Source organism: Plutella xylostella, chromosome 26, assembly GCF_932276165.1.
Source record: "Plutella xylostella chromosome 26, ilPluXylo3.1, whole genome shotgun sequence".
NCBI classification, from domain to species: domain Eukaryota; kingdom Metazoa; phylum Arthropoda; class Insecta; order Lepidoptera; family Plutellidae; genus Plutella; species Plutella xylostella.
Genome location: NC_064006.1, coordinates 1812532 through 1829921, shown reverse-complemented (window position 1 = coordinate 1829921; position 17390 = coordinate 1812532). Strand labels below are relative to the sequence as shown.

General features: G+C 42.6%; 2 protein-coding genes across 2 annotated transcripts in view; one reads left to right on the top strand and one right to left on the bottom strand.

The window, feature by feature from the left end:
* Window positions 1-17390, bottom strand: part of LOC105393051 (cGMP-specific 3',5'-cyclic phosphodiesterase) — a 92332-nt gene that overhangs the window by 61247 nt on the left and 13695 nt on the right. The window lies entirely within an intron of this gene.
* On the top strand, window positions 10691-16210 carry LOC119691998. Its single transcript, XM_048630463.1, has 3 exons — window positions 10691-11343; window positions 11420-13567; window positions 16183-16210. The coding sequence occupies exons 1-3, from the start codon at window positions 10691-10693 to the stop codon at window positions 16208-16210; spliced, it is 2829 nt and encodes a 942-aa protein (XP_048486420.1).

Genomic DNA, 17390 nt, shown 5'->3' with positions numbered 1-17390 from the left:
TGCCACAAACTTATCTGTTCCGGTGACAGCTCACAGAAATGTCTAATATTTCTTAATTATATAAGATTTTCCGTAAGAAGCGTCCGTAGTCGAGCGGGCCTCAGTGATCGTAACTGATCGCTGAGGTTAAGCAACAACTGACACGGTCAGCCATTGGATGGGTGACCAATTTGAAGTGGTGCTTTTCACTGAACGCTTCCGTGCTTCGGACGGCACGTTAAGCCGTGGGTCTCGGTTGCTGCTTCGGCAGCAGTCGTTAAGCCTAGTCAGAGGCCTTCGGTCGGCTTGAAAACATCTGACAGTCGGGTTGCCCACTTACCCGACAACTCTCTCAGCACAAGCTTGCTTGTGTTGGGGTCCACCAACCCGCACTAGGCCAGCGTGGTGGACTAGGCCTTCATTGGAAGGAGACCCGTGTCTCAGCAGTGGGGACGTAATGGGTCGTGATATAAGATTTTAAATTTGCTCGTATTGTTAATTCGCTCTTGCGGAAATAATATACCCATCTAATCTTTTACAATATACAATTTATTTGTAAGTACCTAATGAGATAGGTATGGATCAATTTAGTCCGCTCTCACCGGAACTGATAAGTTTGTCACACTATATACCAAATTTTTGTGTATAAAAATGTACCCCTATCAATGCCCACCCTATTTTAATACCTACTTGAACACATGGATAAGCGGGATTGTTAAATATACGTGTTTATGACACTATCATAAACTTTTATGTCTCATACACTCTCCCTGTCTTTACGACTGGAGTGTCCGCCGTGTAATTACGAGTTCAGATATTACACTCATAATTATAACTTGTACAGAGCCTGTTATTTATGTTGTTATTAGAAATTTCACAACATAGGTAATTATTGAATTGATTTACCTAAAAAAGAAGAAGCTTCTTCTTTTACGAGTCACCTCTGACAACACCTCTATATAATTATAGTCTTCGTTCCTTACTAAAGTATGGGAACATTATGAATTATAAGATTATTAAGTACTAGCTGTTCCCGCGAGCTTCGCTTCGCCTTAAATAAAAAATTCGGGATAAAAAGTAGCCTATGTTCTTTCTCAGGGTCTGCATTTATAATAATAGTTAGGATTAGGATTAGGATCATAACCTAACCATTTATTTAGAACGAATCGGCTTGATTTTGATAAACTATGGCTAAGAACACTCGAGGTGTACGTACGTATGACCAAAAAAAAAATAAACAAATCGAAATTCGGTTCAGCCGGTTGGGACTTACGCTACCACAGGCAGATACACACAAACACACGCAGTAACAAAGCTACACAGATACACATACAAATTAAAGTTATAACACCACATTTTTTGTCGGGGTGAATATTTTTGTTAGATAAGTATCAACGTCAGAAGTCAGTAACATACGTAACGTAAAGTAAGGTAAGTATTGTAACAATAATTTCGCTCGGTTACTCAAACTTTCCTTGTTGAAAATTATATTGTTTTTAGGGTTTTTAGCCGGAAAGTCAACGATATTTTAAAATTAACTAGATTAAGCCCCTGTTTTACAATGTCTGGTTAGTGGCTACCTGTGAGATAAAATACATGCTGTCACTCTCTGTTATTATTTTTTTGACAGTGACAGCATGTGTTTATCTTACAGGTAGCCACTAACCAGACATTGTGAAACAGGGCCTAAGTATCAGTGCAATAGAAACGTCTTGACAAATACTTAATACCCCACTTCAACCAATGAGCTCTTATTTTGAATTGTTTGTTATTAGATTGAACCTAAAACAGTTTGACAGTAAATGGAAATGCAGACAGTTTTTGCTCTGTTTTTGTAACCCACCATCTTGTTCGTACTTACAGTGCCACAAACTTATCTGTTCCGGTGTCAGCTCACGTAAATGTGTAATATTTCTTCAATCTATAAGGCTTTAAGTTTGCCAGTAGTGGTAATTCGCTCTTGTGGTTTCAATAAACCCATCTAATCTATATCAATATATAATTCATTAGTAAATAATGAGATATGGATCAATTTAGTTCGCTCTCACCGGAACAGATAAGTTTGTCGCACTGTACATAGGTACATTCGTTAAAGGCCGATTCACACACTGTTTAGAGCGAGCGATTAGTAGTCGTACATTCCTGAGTATGTATGGCAGATGCATGCCATACATACTCAGCAACTGCCTCTGTGGTCTAGTGGTAGAAGCTTCGCTTCATGACCCAGAGGTCCCCGGGTTCGATTCCCGGGTGGGACCATCAATTTGTGTTTCTAAATTGTAGTTCTAAGTTTGGTTAGGACATAGAAGGCTGATCACCTGTTGTCCGAAACAGTGAAACGATCCATGCTATCGGATGGGCATGTAAAGCAGTCGGTCCTGCGCCTAGCTCTCTCCAGTCGTGTCGGTCAATCCGTCCCATTGGGCTATGAGAGTGATGGAACAGAGAGTGCTCCTGTGTACTGCGCACACACTTGGACACTCTATCTAAGCTATCTACGCAGGAGTACATGAGTCAATCTCAATTGAGATTAGCCGTCGTGGTCGAAATTCGGCTAGGAGGACATTACATGGCAGATTCAAAAGTTTTGCAAATACTATACAACAATCCCAGCAACGTCTACTAAACACACACTAAACAGTGTGTGAATCAGCCTTTAATCTGAGCTGATAATGGTAAAACTCCAACCTGTATATAGGTATTCCACTCTAATCCCAACCTGAAAGCTGAAACCTCGTATACGTGACATTTTCCCCTTCTATGTATAAAGCCCCATACAATTTCTTCACCTTTTCAAGTATTTTCTTGACCTAAAAACGGGTCAGGAGCGTATCTAAAATTAATCTTGCCGGCGACAAATATAGATATAAAGGTCGCACATGCGTTTTATAAGAACGTAAGTAGGTACACTCACAGGCAAAGAAACAGTTCCACTTAGAAAATGCACCAAATGGCGCAAATTTTTTTAAAACATTTAATACGAAATTTGAACCAAATATTTACGTTTATTGTTGGCAATATTCTGATGCGCCGTTAAATGCAGGTACTTAAATATTGCAGAAGGCGTAATTAAGTATGTTTTTTCAGTTTGGGAGTAATTTGGTGATTTTCTCAATGGAACTTTTTCATTGCCCGTGAGTGTAGGTATATTTAATCTATCTAACTATGCATTTATTTTAAAATTGTATGCATTTTTAACCGTGCAGAAAAAAAAACAGACAGAGTTTTGATATTGATTAAGTGCGAATCATAATAATATGTAGAGTGAACAAAGTAAAAGATAAGAGTTTATTTTTTTCTTTAACTCGTATCCCTAAATTAATGAAGAACAAATACTAAATGGTGTCCATACAAGGAATAATAGTTTTAATAAGCCTGTTTTAATAATGTCCTAATAAGCTTTCTTTGGTTTTCCCACTTATTTATGTTAGTTACAAATTTAGCGCTGTCGGACTCTAGTAGGTGGTATATACAGGGTGTTGCAAAAAGGGTATACGAAGCCGAAACTTACATCATACTTAATTTCAAAATTCGCGAAAAAAAAAAGTTTTCCATAGAAACTTTGTTGGTCACATTATTCTTTTTCAATGCAGAATGTTTTTTTTTCGCGAATTTTCAAATTCTGATTTCAGTTTCTGGCTTAGATATACCATGCAGACCATGCTGCACATGTAAGTTTCGGCTTAGTATAAGTACCCTTTTTGCACCACCCTGTATTTTTCAACTTCCTGTTTCGTATAAATTCGTATCCGGGGCATTACATAATGTTAGCCACGGGGGACCATCCATTTACAAGTTATTGCCACATTACAAGTTGGAAGTCGCAAGATACCTCTATGGTTTATTTGAACATTCAATAATTCTTGACTGCCTCGACGCAGAGATACGGTTTTGGTATTATTGTTTAGCTTAACTCAAATACTTTGAAAAGAATACATAAAAATACCATCAAAGTGGGGGCTATTTTCAAAGTGATTCAAGTAAAATGAAAATGTTTGCTGTTTTTTGTTGTCAAAAAAACTAGATTAGGTGCGTTTAACTTATTTTATGTAACTTTTTAGCAAATTTGGATATTTTTATTGGATAGAGATGACTTTTTGCGGATAAAAGCATTTTATTTCATGTCCTTAGGGCGTTTAAATCTCGAGATATGCTTTTTATGAAGAAGAAGAAAAAACTAATTATTTTAAACTTTAAAATGGCCGCCATTTCTAGAATATTGAGATTTGACCCCACATATGGGGGTTTTTTCTCGATGAAATTACTCGTAGAATCTACCCTTAAAGTTTGTCGGGTCCGAAAAACAACACATTGTATAGTTATATCCCTAGGTACCTAATTAGATTATATACCGGAACATAGTTATACGAAAGCGATTCATTACTATCTAAACTTTATCTTACTAGGAATATAGTCATAAAACGGACCAAGTTTAGTGATAAAGTTATATTACTAGATTAAGTTTAGTGAAATAGCTATTTCAGTGAAACCAAGATCTGACCATACTTGGTAAGAAATAAAGATATCTCAAATCAAAACTATTGGTTAGTTTAAAATTATTCGTTTGATTAGATTTAATTGTACTTATTGTTAATGCCTTAAATTCCAAAAAATATGATTGTTTTAATTATAATTTCAATTACTTTAATACTTGTTCATGTCACAAAGTATTGTAACTGCAGGATACCTATACCTACATAAATAATGTACATTTTTTAATGAATAAGAATAAAACATTTTGGCTTTGATGCCAAGGTTGTTGAAAATGTTCCTGTAATAAAACGAATAGGTGTTCTACTAAAAGGTGTGCCTGTAAGAAGCATCCAGTGCTATGTTATTCTACGAGTAGATGTCACTATTCCTCTACTTGTCCGAACAAAAATTTTAAAATATTTTTAATGAAACCATGATCTCACCTTAATTGATAATTGATAAGAGATAAAAATATCTCAAAACTGTTGATTAAGTTTGATTTTATTGTTAATGCTTAAATTCCAAAAAAATATGATTGTTTTATCACACACACACTCACGCCTTGTACTAATGTACTCCCTTGCGGGGTAGGCAGAGGTGCATTGCTGCACCCACTTTTCGCCAGAGTGTTATGTTAGTCCCAATGTAATAGGGGGCGGGTCTATTGCCATTTTACGGGCACATCCAAGACCCGAGAACAAATATCTGTGTTTAAACAAATATCTGCCCCAGCCGGGAATCGAACCCGGGACCTTCGGCTCAGTAGTCAGGGTCACTAACCACTACGCCATTCGGTCGTCCATGATTGTTTTAATTATAATTTAAATTACTTTAATACGTGTTAATGACACAAAGTATCTAATTGCAGAAACACAAAGTAGATTTTTTAAAAATATGAAACCAATATACTATTGTTTTATTTAATTCTATGTGGTAGATTTCTATTTCACTAAGTTTAATCAAGTAATATATTTATAACACTGAACTTAATCTAGTAATATAACTATATCACTAAACTTGGTCCGTTTTATACCTAACTATATTCCTAGTGAGATAGTAATGAATCGCCTTTGTATAACTATGTTCCGCTATATAATCATATCCCTAGGGATATAACTATATTACGGCTATAACTATCTTACTGCGACATATACATACCATCTAGACCCTGGGAGATAACATAGGCTACTTTTTATCCCGGAATTCCCACGGGAAAACTTTTTAAGGCGAAGCGAAGCGCGCGGGATTGGTAGTATATAAAGTTAGAATACTTATTATTTACCGTGGGAATTCCGGGATAAAAAGTAGCCTATGTTCTTTCCCAGGGTCTAGACCGTATGCATACCAAATTTCATTCAAATCCGTTCAGTAGTTTTGGCGTGAAAGAGTAACAGACAGACAGACAGACAGACAGACAGACAGACAGACAGACAGACAGACACAGTTACTTTCGCATTTATAATATTAGTTAGGATTAGGATTTGTATTTGTACACAAGCACAATATAATAATATTAGTTAGGATCCTGTATTTGTAAGTACCTATATTGTTGTTAAACTATGTTGAGATCAGTCAAAGACCCAGAGTAATGGTATATCGTTAGCATGAGCATTTTCTTAATGGTATTGGATTAAGGACCTTTTTACTTAAACCAATTAGCTGAAAGACGGAGCTAACCTTAGATGTTACGTAGTATCGTCGCAACCAAAATGTTCAGTTTATTTATTTTAGAATTTAGAATATAAAGTTGCATTCTGTCAAAATCTTATGAAAGTTACTGTCAGCTATCGATAGACAGAGTTATTGAAACTGGCAGTTAGACGATAGATGGCCAATATTTTACGTGTTTATTTATTTCATAAGGCTTAATATTTCAAATATTCTATGGCATTCTATTTATTCTATTCTCTGTGGGGTTTTAAATACCTGCACCTGGATCAAGTAAGTATTTTTTTCCGCGTTCGACAAGGAAACATACACCCACTTAACTAAGTTTCGATAAAAAATAGCTTAGTCACTGCCTTTTCAGCATCGTGGGTAGGTAGGTAGCTAAAACCTTTGATATGCCATTCCCAATTACAATAACATTAAAATAGGATTGTTTCGGGTCGTGTTCGTCAGCGGTCTCGGCGTGGGCGGTCAGACGTGATTATACAGGGTTTATGCAAATTACTAAATTGGGAAGGGGGATACCTAAAGGCCAATATATTCAGATTAGGGCGTGCAAAACCGGTTAACCGGTTAACCGGAAAACCGGTTAACCGGACAATATATCACGGTTTTTCATAACCGGTTTTGAGAGTTCAAAACCGGAAACCGAAAACCGGGTTTTCACCGATTTTGATCGTATTTTTATATACTTTTTACATACATTAGAAGTTGAACCCATAAACTCTAAAAATAAAAGAATTTGTATATCGGTTGGCACACTGATGGACACTAGATAAATGGTGAAACTCATAAAAAAGCACTAAAATATTGTATGGAAATTGAGTGACGATTTTCTGGTGCACATGCCGGCACTCTGCCTAGGCGCAGTAAAGCAAACACGACGTCAGTGACCGATGTGTGCGTGTGAGTTCACATTTTTTGCTGTATGAAAACTTATTGCTGTGTGAAAAAAAGGTACTCGGGTGCACATAATTATAACGTTGAAATCTGGCCCAATAAAGCACAACAAGGTGGTCTTCATACAAACTCTAGGTAAAACAGGACTGCATTGACCGTTGTTGAAAATATAATTAGGCCAAGTGCGGGGACTGCATTCGACGTTATGGACTTTTTTCATGAAGTGTTGAGGACGTCAAATCAAATGCAGTCGTGTCCATCAATGAGTTAGGCTTTCTTTCGTTGCGTTGATATGAACAAATCTGTAATACATCAAAAAAACATCTTACTGCTACTATAGAGTGGTCGTAAGAATCAGACGATAAATGTTTTTTTTTTCAAAATCTGCCTGTATGTTTAAAATATACAATTATTGATGATAACAGAACGATATAAAAACACCATTAAGGTGCCACAAACTTTTTTTAGATGTGATAACAGTAAGTATGTACTATGATAATTCTTATTTAACTTTTTTTCCTGTTCACTAAATTATTAATTTTTCATATGGTTGATTAAAAATAGGTAAGTATATCATAAAAAATGTTTTATTCGTATGTTTTGTGGATATCTCTATCTAAGAATATGGGTTCCTTGTTTAATTAGTACTGTATGACAAAAAATATTTAAGTAATATCAAAACCGGTGAAAAACCGGTTACCCGGTTTTGAGGCTGAAAACCGAAAATTCAAAACCGGTTTTGAAAACCTTCCGGTTTTGCACGCCCTAATTCAGATTAACAGGAGGGTTACTTGCACTTGAAACTATACATGATTAGTTACCAGGTAGCCATTTTGAATTGCTGCTCTCTCTTTCTTTCATGCGAAATAGTAATAAGTCTATTGCTTTCTAAACATTGCATCATCATTCCGCACTTTTTGTAACGTCTTCTTTGTTTACATCGAATGAAAATTAAATTGATTTAAATTAAACTGTAGAACTGTTGTAAATAGTAAAAATGATCTCAGAAGAGGGTGTAGAACAATTCATAAAAAACCGACTTTTATAAACCACTAAAATGTAAGAAATAATTTAAGGTTTACACAAATTCTACTCGTATGTGACAGAGCAGAGCGAGTTGTCGAATTTCTGTACGAAACCATTTTTTGCTGTCGTTTTAATGGCGGCACCCTAGCCTTCAGCCTATTTCCTTAGGTACAGTCCAACTGCAATGATAATAAAGAGTGCCATTTTGCTAAGACTTTTTATCATTATCAGTTATTTACTTACATTTAAAGACGTTTTTATCATTATCAGTTATTTAATTTGAAAATAAAATACCGTTTGGGTATGGCTTTCTAACGCATTTGTCCGCTTATAAATATACTTAATACGGTCTGTAACAATTAGTTAGAATCCACTTCCGTTTTCAGGACTTTATAGTTTTACTGAAGGTACTTATTTTCGCAAGTTGACTTAAAGTAAGTATTCTATAGAATTTTACTTTAATATTCTATCTATCAATCTACTTTTCGCGAAACCCTCAGGTAACTCTCGGAAGGGGACCCAAAGAATTTCCGTGGTCATCTTACGTGAACTGTACAGTACTATCAACGGAGACCTTGTCGTGCCTATCAGTCTGATAATCCCCTAACTGCAGTTAAAGTGTTTGATCGCGACTTCCGTAATCAAGTCATTAGGTGTAGATGTCTAAAGAGTTGGGACACGAGAACGTAATATGTACTTAGGTATTAAACAGGGTTTTGCAAAAAGGGTGTACTAAGCTGAAAAAAATAATTTGAAAAGATATTATTTCACGACCTTAGGTTGGTAGAAATTTATAGGTAGTTAGTATTTATTTATTTTTGTATATTTATTTATAATATATATTTATTATTTATTTATTTTATTTAATCCTTTATTGCACAAATATAAAAATACGTGTATAAAGGGTGGACTTAATGCTACAAGCATTTTATTATTATTAATTGTGTAAATATATATTTATTATAGATATGTATATATAATTCTAAAATATGTACCTACTTTATGTGTAAATATTAGAAAATAGGTTTTGTTACGTACTTTTGTATACAACAATAAATTTAGTTATTAAGAGTTTAGCCACTTACCTCCAGGGTTGACTGGAAGAGATCGCGTTGAGGCGATAAGTCCGCCCTTGTATGCTAGTCTAGTTTAATTCTCTAAATTTTTTTTTATTGTTATATAAAAATAATAAATAAGTTGAAAGGGGGTAACTTAGGGGGCTATTCTGTAGATATGTACTTCAGTATTCTGTAGGTAGGTAATTGTTAACTTCATTCTTAACCGAATTTTAATGTTCTCTATTGGAGGTAGGTAGATACTGTGTTTTTATTTTAAAGATTTTCCCGCCAGCTTCATCATCATCATCATTTGGTCATTTTGTCTTAATGTTATTGGTGTCAAAAAAAGCGGATTTTTTTGCATGCTAAAATTATTGTAAACAACTACTTGTTTTACGGATAACATATAACATACTTACTGTTGCGGACAGCGAAGAATCCGTCCCCCTCGCACGCACACTTCCTTTCTCTTTCCCACCCGTGCGATGCTCTGATTGGCCGAGCGCGGCGCTCGTTGAAACAATAGCGAGCGCCCATTGTCTCAAGCGCTCGGCCAAGTATAAAGGGAGGCCATTTTGGCTGGAAAAATCAGTCGCAGCTCAGCAGCCACCGGAACACCTCTACAAGAAGAAGCCTCAAGAAGCCTGAAGCCACCTGAAGCCGCCTGAAGCCACCTGAAGCCACCTGAAGCCGCCTCAAGGAAAAGCCGGGCAACCATCCGGCCCGCTGCAGCGCCCTCCACCGCGACACCCGTCGCAGCTGCTGGGACTTCCGCGACCCCGCGGAATCTGCGACTCCCGCGACCCCGCGGAATCCGCGACTCCCGCGGGACCCGCCGACGTCACGTCGCTGCCTCCACCGCCGCCGCCGCTGACGTCACGTCGCTGCCGCCACCGCCGCCGCCGATGACGTCACGCCGCTGCCTCCACCGCCGCCGCCGCTGACGTCACGCCGCTGCCTCCACCGCCGCCGCCGCTGACGTCACGCCGCTGCCTCCACCGCCGCCGCCGCTGACGTCACACCGCTGCCTCCGCCGCCGCCGCCGCTGACGTCACGCCGCTGCCTCCACCGCCGCCGCCGCTGACGTCACGCCGCTGCCTCCACCGCCGCCGCCGCTGACGTCACGCCGCTGCCTCCACCGCCGCCGCCGCTGACGTCACGCCGCTGCCGCCAGCGCCCTCGCCGCGGCCGCTTCACAAGTCGTTGGTCCGGGTCGAGCCGGCACTGCCGCTCCCCGGCCCCCTCTCTCGGAAGTGACAAAGTGACAAGTGAAAAGTGAATTAAACTGTGACATGGACACTCGTATAAATAAGTGAATTAAACTGTGATATGGACACTCGTATAAATAAGTGAATCGAACTGTGATACAGACAATAGTGTATAGTTTTAATTCTTCTTTAACCTTTGTGATTTCCATATGTGTGTGTGATTTGTGAACAATATACCCTCTCGTTGAGGAAGTAGATCGAATTGGTGTTTTTCATTTCCGCCTCAGTCCATTTCTGTCCTCAACAGTTTGGTCCTTCGAGCCGGATAGAGTCAGTGAAGTGTCAGTGAAGTTTCGTGAAGTGCAGTGAAGTTTAAAAATGGTGGTGACACGCTCGCAGAACGGTGATCGTCCGATCCCTCCAACTCGGGTGTTCGACGAGCCGCCAGCTTCACCTTCCATCACCACGGACTCTGTCGCCCCATCCACGGTGGCGCTTTCCGCGCCATCGTTCCTGCCAGCCGTATCCTCCACGGCTACTCCATCCACGGCCGCACCCGCGGTTTCATTCCCCCTCGCCGGGCCGTCTGACGCACCGCTCTACCGCCCTATGGTAGCCGGTCGCGAGACGGGGCCGCGAGGGACCTCCGTCGCCCATTCCGACGTGTCCTCACGCATGCGCCTGGCCCAGATCGCTGCAGATGAGCAGCTCACCCAGCTGGCGCGAGCTAAGCTTCAGATCGAACGTAAAGAAATCGAACTGCAAGAAGCGCAAGTTCAGCGCCGCCTCGCGCTCGACATGGAAGAACTGAGCAGCCAAGGCAGTGTCCGCGGTGCGAACAGTGTTTGTGCCGCAGAGGCCTTGGACGACTGGGTGAACCAGACAACAGTTAATGTTAGTGAACGTCGTGATGCTAACTATTCGCGTCGCGACGCTGAAGTGAGTGACACAGTGAATGTTAATGTAACAGTGAGTGAAAGTGAACGTCGCGACGCCAGTGCCCACTATGTGCGCCGCGACCATATTCCAGTGCTTGTGAGTGAAAGTAAACGTCGCGACGCCAGTGCCCACTATGTCAGTGTAATCAATGCTTTTCGGTGCTACCAGTTCCCCGTTCCTGGCCCACAGCGTGCGCAACAGGAATGCAGAAGACTTTGCGGCCAGCCACCCGTTGGCACACCGGGCCGTAACTCAGAGTCACTACATGGACGACTTTGTAGACAGTTTTAATTCCCCCGAAGAAGCAAGAGAAGTAGTGGACCAGTTGAGGCACGTACACGCTCAAGCGGGCTTTAGCTTGAGAAGCTGGAGTAGCAGCGACCCTGCGGTGCTGAGGGACGTGCCAGAGGAGCTCCACGCACGCCAACCCGCTATGCTGCCTGTCGGTAGTAGCTGCGATTCCAAGATCCTGGGACTGCTGTGGGACGCAGCCCGGGACCAACTCGCGTTTTCCACGAGCATGTGCAGGGTGCCCACTGAAGTACGAGCCCAGACTCGCGCCCCTACGAAGAGGGAGGCGCTGAGCGCAGTTATGTCCATCTTCGATCCCTTGGGCCTACTCAGCCATTTTTCAATAACAGCTAAGATATTGCTGCAAGATCTGTGGCGCATGCGACTCGACTGGGACGAGCCGCTTCCGGAGGAGGAGGCTGCCACATTCGGGCGGTGGCTCCGTGCCCTGGACGAACTAGATTCGTTACAGATTACTAGATGCTACGACCCGACACAGGGTCACCGGCAGCTGCACGTTTTTTGCGACGCCAGTGAGGTGGCTTACGCCGCTGCCGCGTACTGGCGCGTGGAACACCCCGATGGCAGCATCGCCGTAACTCTCGCCGCCGCCAAGTCAAAGGTGGCGCCCATAAAGGCGCTCAGCATCCCACGGCTGGAGCTACAAGCGGCGGTGATTGGGACCCGCCTCGCAGACATGGTGCAGAGGGAGCACCGCTGGAAGCCAGAGTCCGTCCACTACTGGACCGACTCCAGGACGGTGCTCCAGTGGATAGCAAAGGACGCCCGTCGCTACTCCCCTTTCGTGGCGCACCGACTCGGAGAGATCGCCGAGTACACGGACGCAGAGGCCTGGAGGTGGGTACCCACGGCGATGAATGTCGCCGACGACGCGACCCGCCCCAATTTTTCCCCGGGCACGAGCACCAACCGGTGGTTCGTCGGCCCGGACTTCCTCCGGGGACCGGACTCGGAGTGGCCGGCCCCCATCCAACCATCAGAAGAGAGCGCGGAGACCTACGCCAGTCATGCCGTTCCCATTTCCCCATACCTTCCCGACATTTCCCGCATATCGCGGTACGAGACTCTGGTGCGGGCCACTGCTGTTGTGCTCGCATTCCTAGACCGATGTCGCAAGCGGGCCCAGCAAGTGGAGCTGCGCCACGTCGAGAGGGCCGAGCGGCTGTGGGTGCAGCAGGTGCAGGCGGAGAGCTTCGCCACGGAAATAGAGTGCCTGCGCCACGGGAGTCCAATTTCCCCCTCGAGCCGCCTGTTTCACCTGAGCCCAATCCTGGAGGATGGTGTGCTGCGGCTGGACGGCCGCATCTCCGCGGCAACCGCACCCCCTGCCGCCAAGCGGCCCATCATCCTAGACGGCCGCCACCTTTTCACCACCCTCCTCGTGCAGCGAGAGCACGAGGCCGCCCAGCACGCTAACAACGAGCGGGTGGTGAACAACCTGCGGCAGAAATATCACATCCTACATCTGAGGCCGACGGTCAAGAGAGTCGCCCGGAGCTGCGCCCGCTGCATGGTGACGCGCTCCATGCCCAGAACCCCACCAATCGGAGACCTGCCGCGTGCCAGGCTGGACCCCTTCACGCGGCCTTTTTCAAACTGTGGGGTGGACTATTTCGGCCCCATGGTTGTCACCGTCGGCCGACGACACGAGAAGAGGTGGGGAGCCCTCTTCACCTGCCTCACCACCCGCGCCGTCCATCTGGAACTGGTGGCCAGCCTTTCGGCGGACTCCGCCATCATGGCCCTGCGCCGGATGGCAGCACGACGCGGATGGCCGAAGACCATATACAGCGACAACGGCACCAATTTCCGAGGTGCCGACGCCGAGCTGCGGGCCGCCTACGCCGACTGGGAGCCGGCCTTCCAAGATGAAGCCCTGCGCCACCGGACAGAGTGGCGCTTCATTCCCCCGGGCGCCCCGAACCAGGGTGGAGCCTGGGAGCGACTGGTCCGCTCCGTCAAGACCGCCCTCAAGGCTGTGCTCCACCAACAATTTCCCAGGGAGTACATACCTATTTTCAGTGGGAATTATTCTCAGTGGCCTACATTTATGGACTTGTTCTCAGAATCAATACATAAGAACCCTAACATGAGCAAGTCCCACAAAATGCAAATATTAAAGTGCAAACTGAAGGGAGAAGCGGAGCGTATCGTACAGCATCTACACATTAGTGCCGAGAATTATGACGCCTGCTGGGATCTGCTGACACATCGTTACAATAATTTGCAACTTCTTTTCACCAAACAAATACAATTATTTCTGAGACAGCCTAATGTAAAAACCCAATCTGCATTCGAAATCAAAAAGCTATTTGACACCTCTATGGAAGTAATACATGCCATTAATAACCTAGGCGTAGATACTATGAATTGGGATCCGATATTAGTGCACATTTTGTGTGAAAAGTTAGATACGCAAACTTACACCGACTACATGGAGTACAGAAAATCGCCGCGTCAGTTAGCGAAACTTCAGGAGTTTATGGATTTCCTAGAGGGAAAATTTACCGCCCTGGAGCCCGTGACAAAGAAAAAACCTGACAACATGACACTGCATAAACCATTTAATGACAACCAACAAAATTACCATCGGGAATACAGAACCAATTTTTCCAAGCCATCGTACAATAACGCAATGCATATTCAAGAACAAAAGTCATCATGTTCCTTTTGTCGCCAAGACCACGATTTATTCAAATGCACCAAATTCTTAAGTGTGTCACCTGATGTTCAATTAAAACATATGGCCCAATTTAACATATGTAAAAACTGCTTGTATTATCACTCTAAAAATTATTGCAAGTCAGAAAAACGATGTCGCGAATGCAACGCTGCACATAATACGTTGCTGCACAAGGCCTTTTCTATGAAACCAACGACATCCACTGCAACTAAAATGTCACCAACATCAACACCATTTACACCGGGAAACCATCAAAAACGTAACGTACATTATGCTATAGGAAGCGATGACGAAATCATGTTAGCAACAGCCCTGTTAAAAGTGAAGGCCACGGATGGTACCTACATGACACTTCGAGCATTTATTGACCCCGGCTCTCAAGTTACTCTGATTACCGAGTCGGCGGCCCAAAAATTAGGATTGCAAAGGACTCAATACAACGCGTGCATAGCAGGAGTGGGTTCCGTGACAAACAAAAGCCGAGGAAAAGTAAACCTTACATGCATGTCCCGACACAACGACTTTACATTTGAAACAGATGCATTAGTCATGTCGCGCGTAGTAAGCAACTTGCCTAACGTAACTTTTGAGAAGAAGAATTGGTCGCATATCGAACATCTGACACTTGCTGACCCAGATTACAATATTTCACGATCAATTGACATTTTGCTAGACGCTAGTGTGCATTCTCAAATCATAATGGGAGGATTGCTGACAGGCACAGATTTACAACCTTGTGCACAGCAGACAAAATTAGGATGGATTTTGTCAGGAGGAAGCGGTACGGGCAGAACTTACAACTGCCACGTCATTACAAATAATACAGATGACATCAAAAAATATTGGGAAATGGAGGAAATTACTGAAGCCAAAAATATGACATCTCAAGAGCAATACTGTGAGGACCTTTACGTCAGCACTACCAGACGTTTACAGAATGGACAGTATGAAGTACAGCTACCCATGGTGGCCGATTACAAAGAAAAGTTAGGAGAATCAAAGGGAAAAGCACTGGCCCAGTTCCATCGCCTGGAAAAGAAGCTTAGTAATGACACCGAATTATCTGACAGTTACAAGAAATTTATGCAGGAATATATTGATTTGGAACATATGAAAAAGAGCACAAGCCAATCGGACATCGAATGTTTTTTGCCGCATCATGGGGTAGTAAAACCCGACTCTACTACTACAAAACTCAGAGTAGTGTTCAATGCATCCTCAAAAACATCATCGGGACTCAGCCTTAACGACCTAATGGAATGTGGCCCAAAATTACATCAGGATTTACAAGCTGTACTGATTAGATGGCGCACGTATGAACATGTGTTTTCAGCCGACTGCGAGAAAATGTATAGGATGATATTAGTAGCAGAAAACATGCAACCATTGCAAAAGACATTATGGAGAAATGACATACACGAGCCGATTCAAGAATATGACCTTTGTACTTTGACATTTGGAGAAAAGGCAGCGCCGTACCTTGCTTTAAGAACGCTCAAGCAGTTAGCACAGGATGAGGCACATAAGTATCCGCTAGCAGCACAGGTGATTGAACGAGAGGTTTACGTGGATGACGTCATGAGTGGAGCACATTGCATTGCAACTGCATTAGAAAAACAACAACAACTTATTAACATGTTAAAAAGTGCAGGATTTAATTTACGCAAATGGTCCAGCAATCATCCAGCATTACTAGAGCATCTACCAAAAGATCAGAAAAATAAACCGATTGTATTCAAAGATAAGGAAACAACAAAAGCATTAGGTTTACAGTGGATTCCCCAATCAGACAAATTTACATTCAAAAATAAAAATAATGACACCAATGACAAACCGCTGACAAAAAGAATGCTTCTTTCGCAAATATCGAAGTTATTCGACCCCTTAGGCTGGCTAACCCCAATCACAATAAAGGCTAAATTGCTATTTCAAACAGTGTGGACAACAGTCGAGGGTTGGGATGACATCATACCCGAATCAATAACCAAGGACTGGAGAAAACTGCAAGCTGACATGTGTTTAATTGAAGCATTCGACATCCCAAGATGGGTAGGGAATTTGACAAAAAGTTTTGAAATCCACGGATTCTGTGATGCTTCTCAAAAAGTATTTGCGGCCGGGATTTGGATAAAAACACTGACAGACAATGGGGATACAATAGTCCGATTGCTAGTAGCAAAATCAAAACTTGCACCACTAAATAAAACTATCACGTTACCGCGCCTGGAACTATGTGCAACTGTTCTTTTGGCGCAGCTCATGACAAAAGCATTAGAAAATATTGATTACCATAGCCATAACATCACTGTGCATGCCTGGACCGACTCAATGATCGTCCTAGGATGGCTACAAGGCGACCCCAAAAAGTGGAAAAGTTTCGTAGCGAATAGAGTAAAACAAGTTACATCCGCCATACCTGCATCGTCGTGGCGCTACGTGAAGTCGGAAGAAAATGCTGTCGATTGTGCAACGAGAGGTCTAACACCAGCTCAGTTGCAGCATCATTCTCTCTGGTGGGAAGGTCCACAATGGATAAAAAACCCCGAACTACAACTGCAAACTCCGATCGTAACATCAGCTGTTGACAATAACATACAAATAGAAGCTAAAAATAAACAAGTCAATTCAGCAAAACTGCAGCCGTCTGACATTGTACTCGAGCTACTATATCGCCATAGTAAGTTGAGTCATGTTACGCGAATCGTAGCGTGGATTCTAAGAAGCAAAATATCAAGGACAAACAAACCGGCATACCTCACATCAGCTGAGTTGACGAACGCTTTACATACGATCATTAGAAATGTGCAATTACATGAATTTGGAGATGACATAACCAGACTGAAAACTAAGCAAAACGTTAGCAGGAGAAGCCCCCTACTAAGTTTAAATCCGTTTTTAGATGAAAACGGAATACTGCGGCTAGGTGGAAGATTGACGAAATCAGCATTGCCAGATGACATGAAAAAACCAATCATACTTTCTAGCAAAAGCAGATTAACAGAGCTGATTATCAAACAAGCACACGAAGTACTTTTGCATGGCGGACCCCGATTGACACTGACATACCTACGCAGAAAGTATTGGATACTATCAGGTCATAGAACAGTGAAGAGTCAGCTTCATCGCTGTGTGACGTGCCGCCGA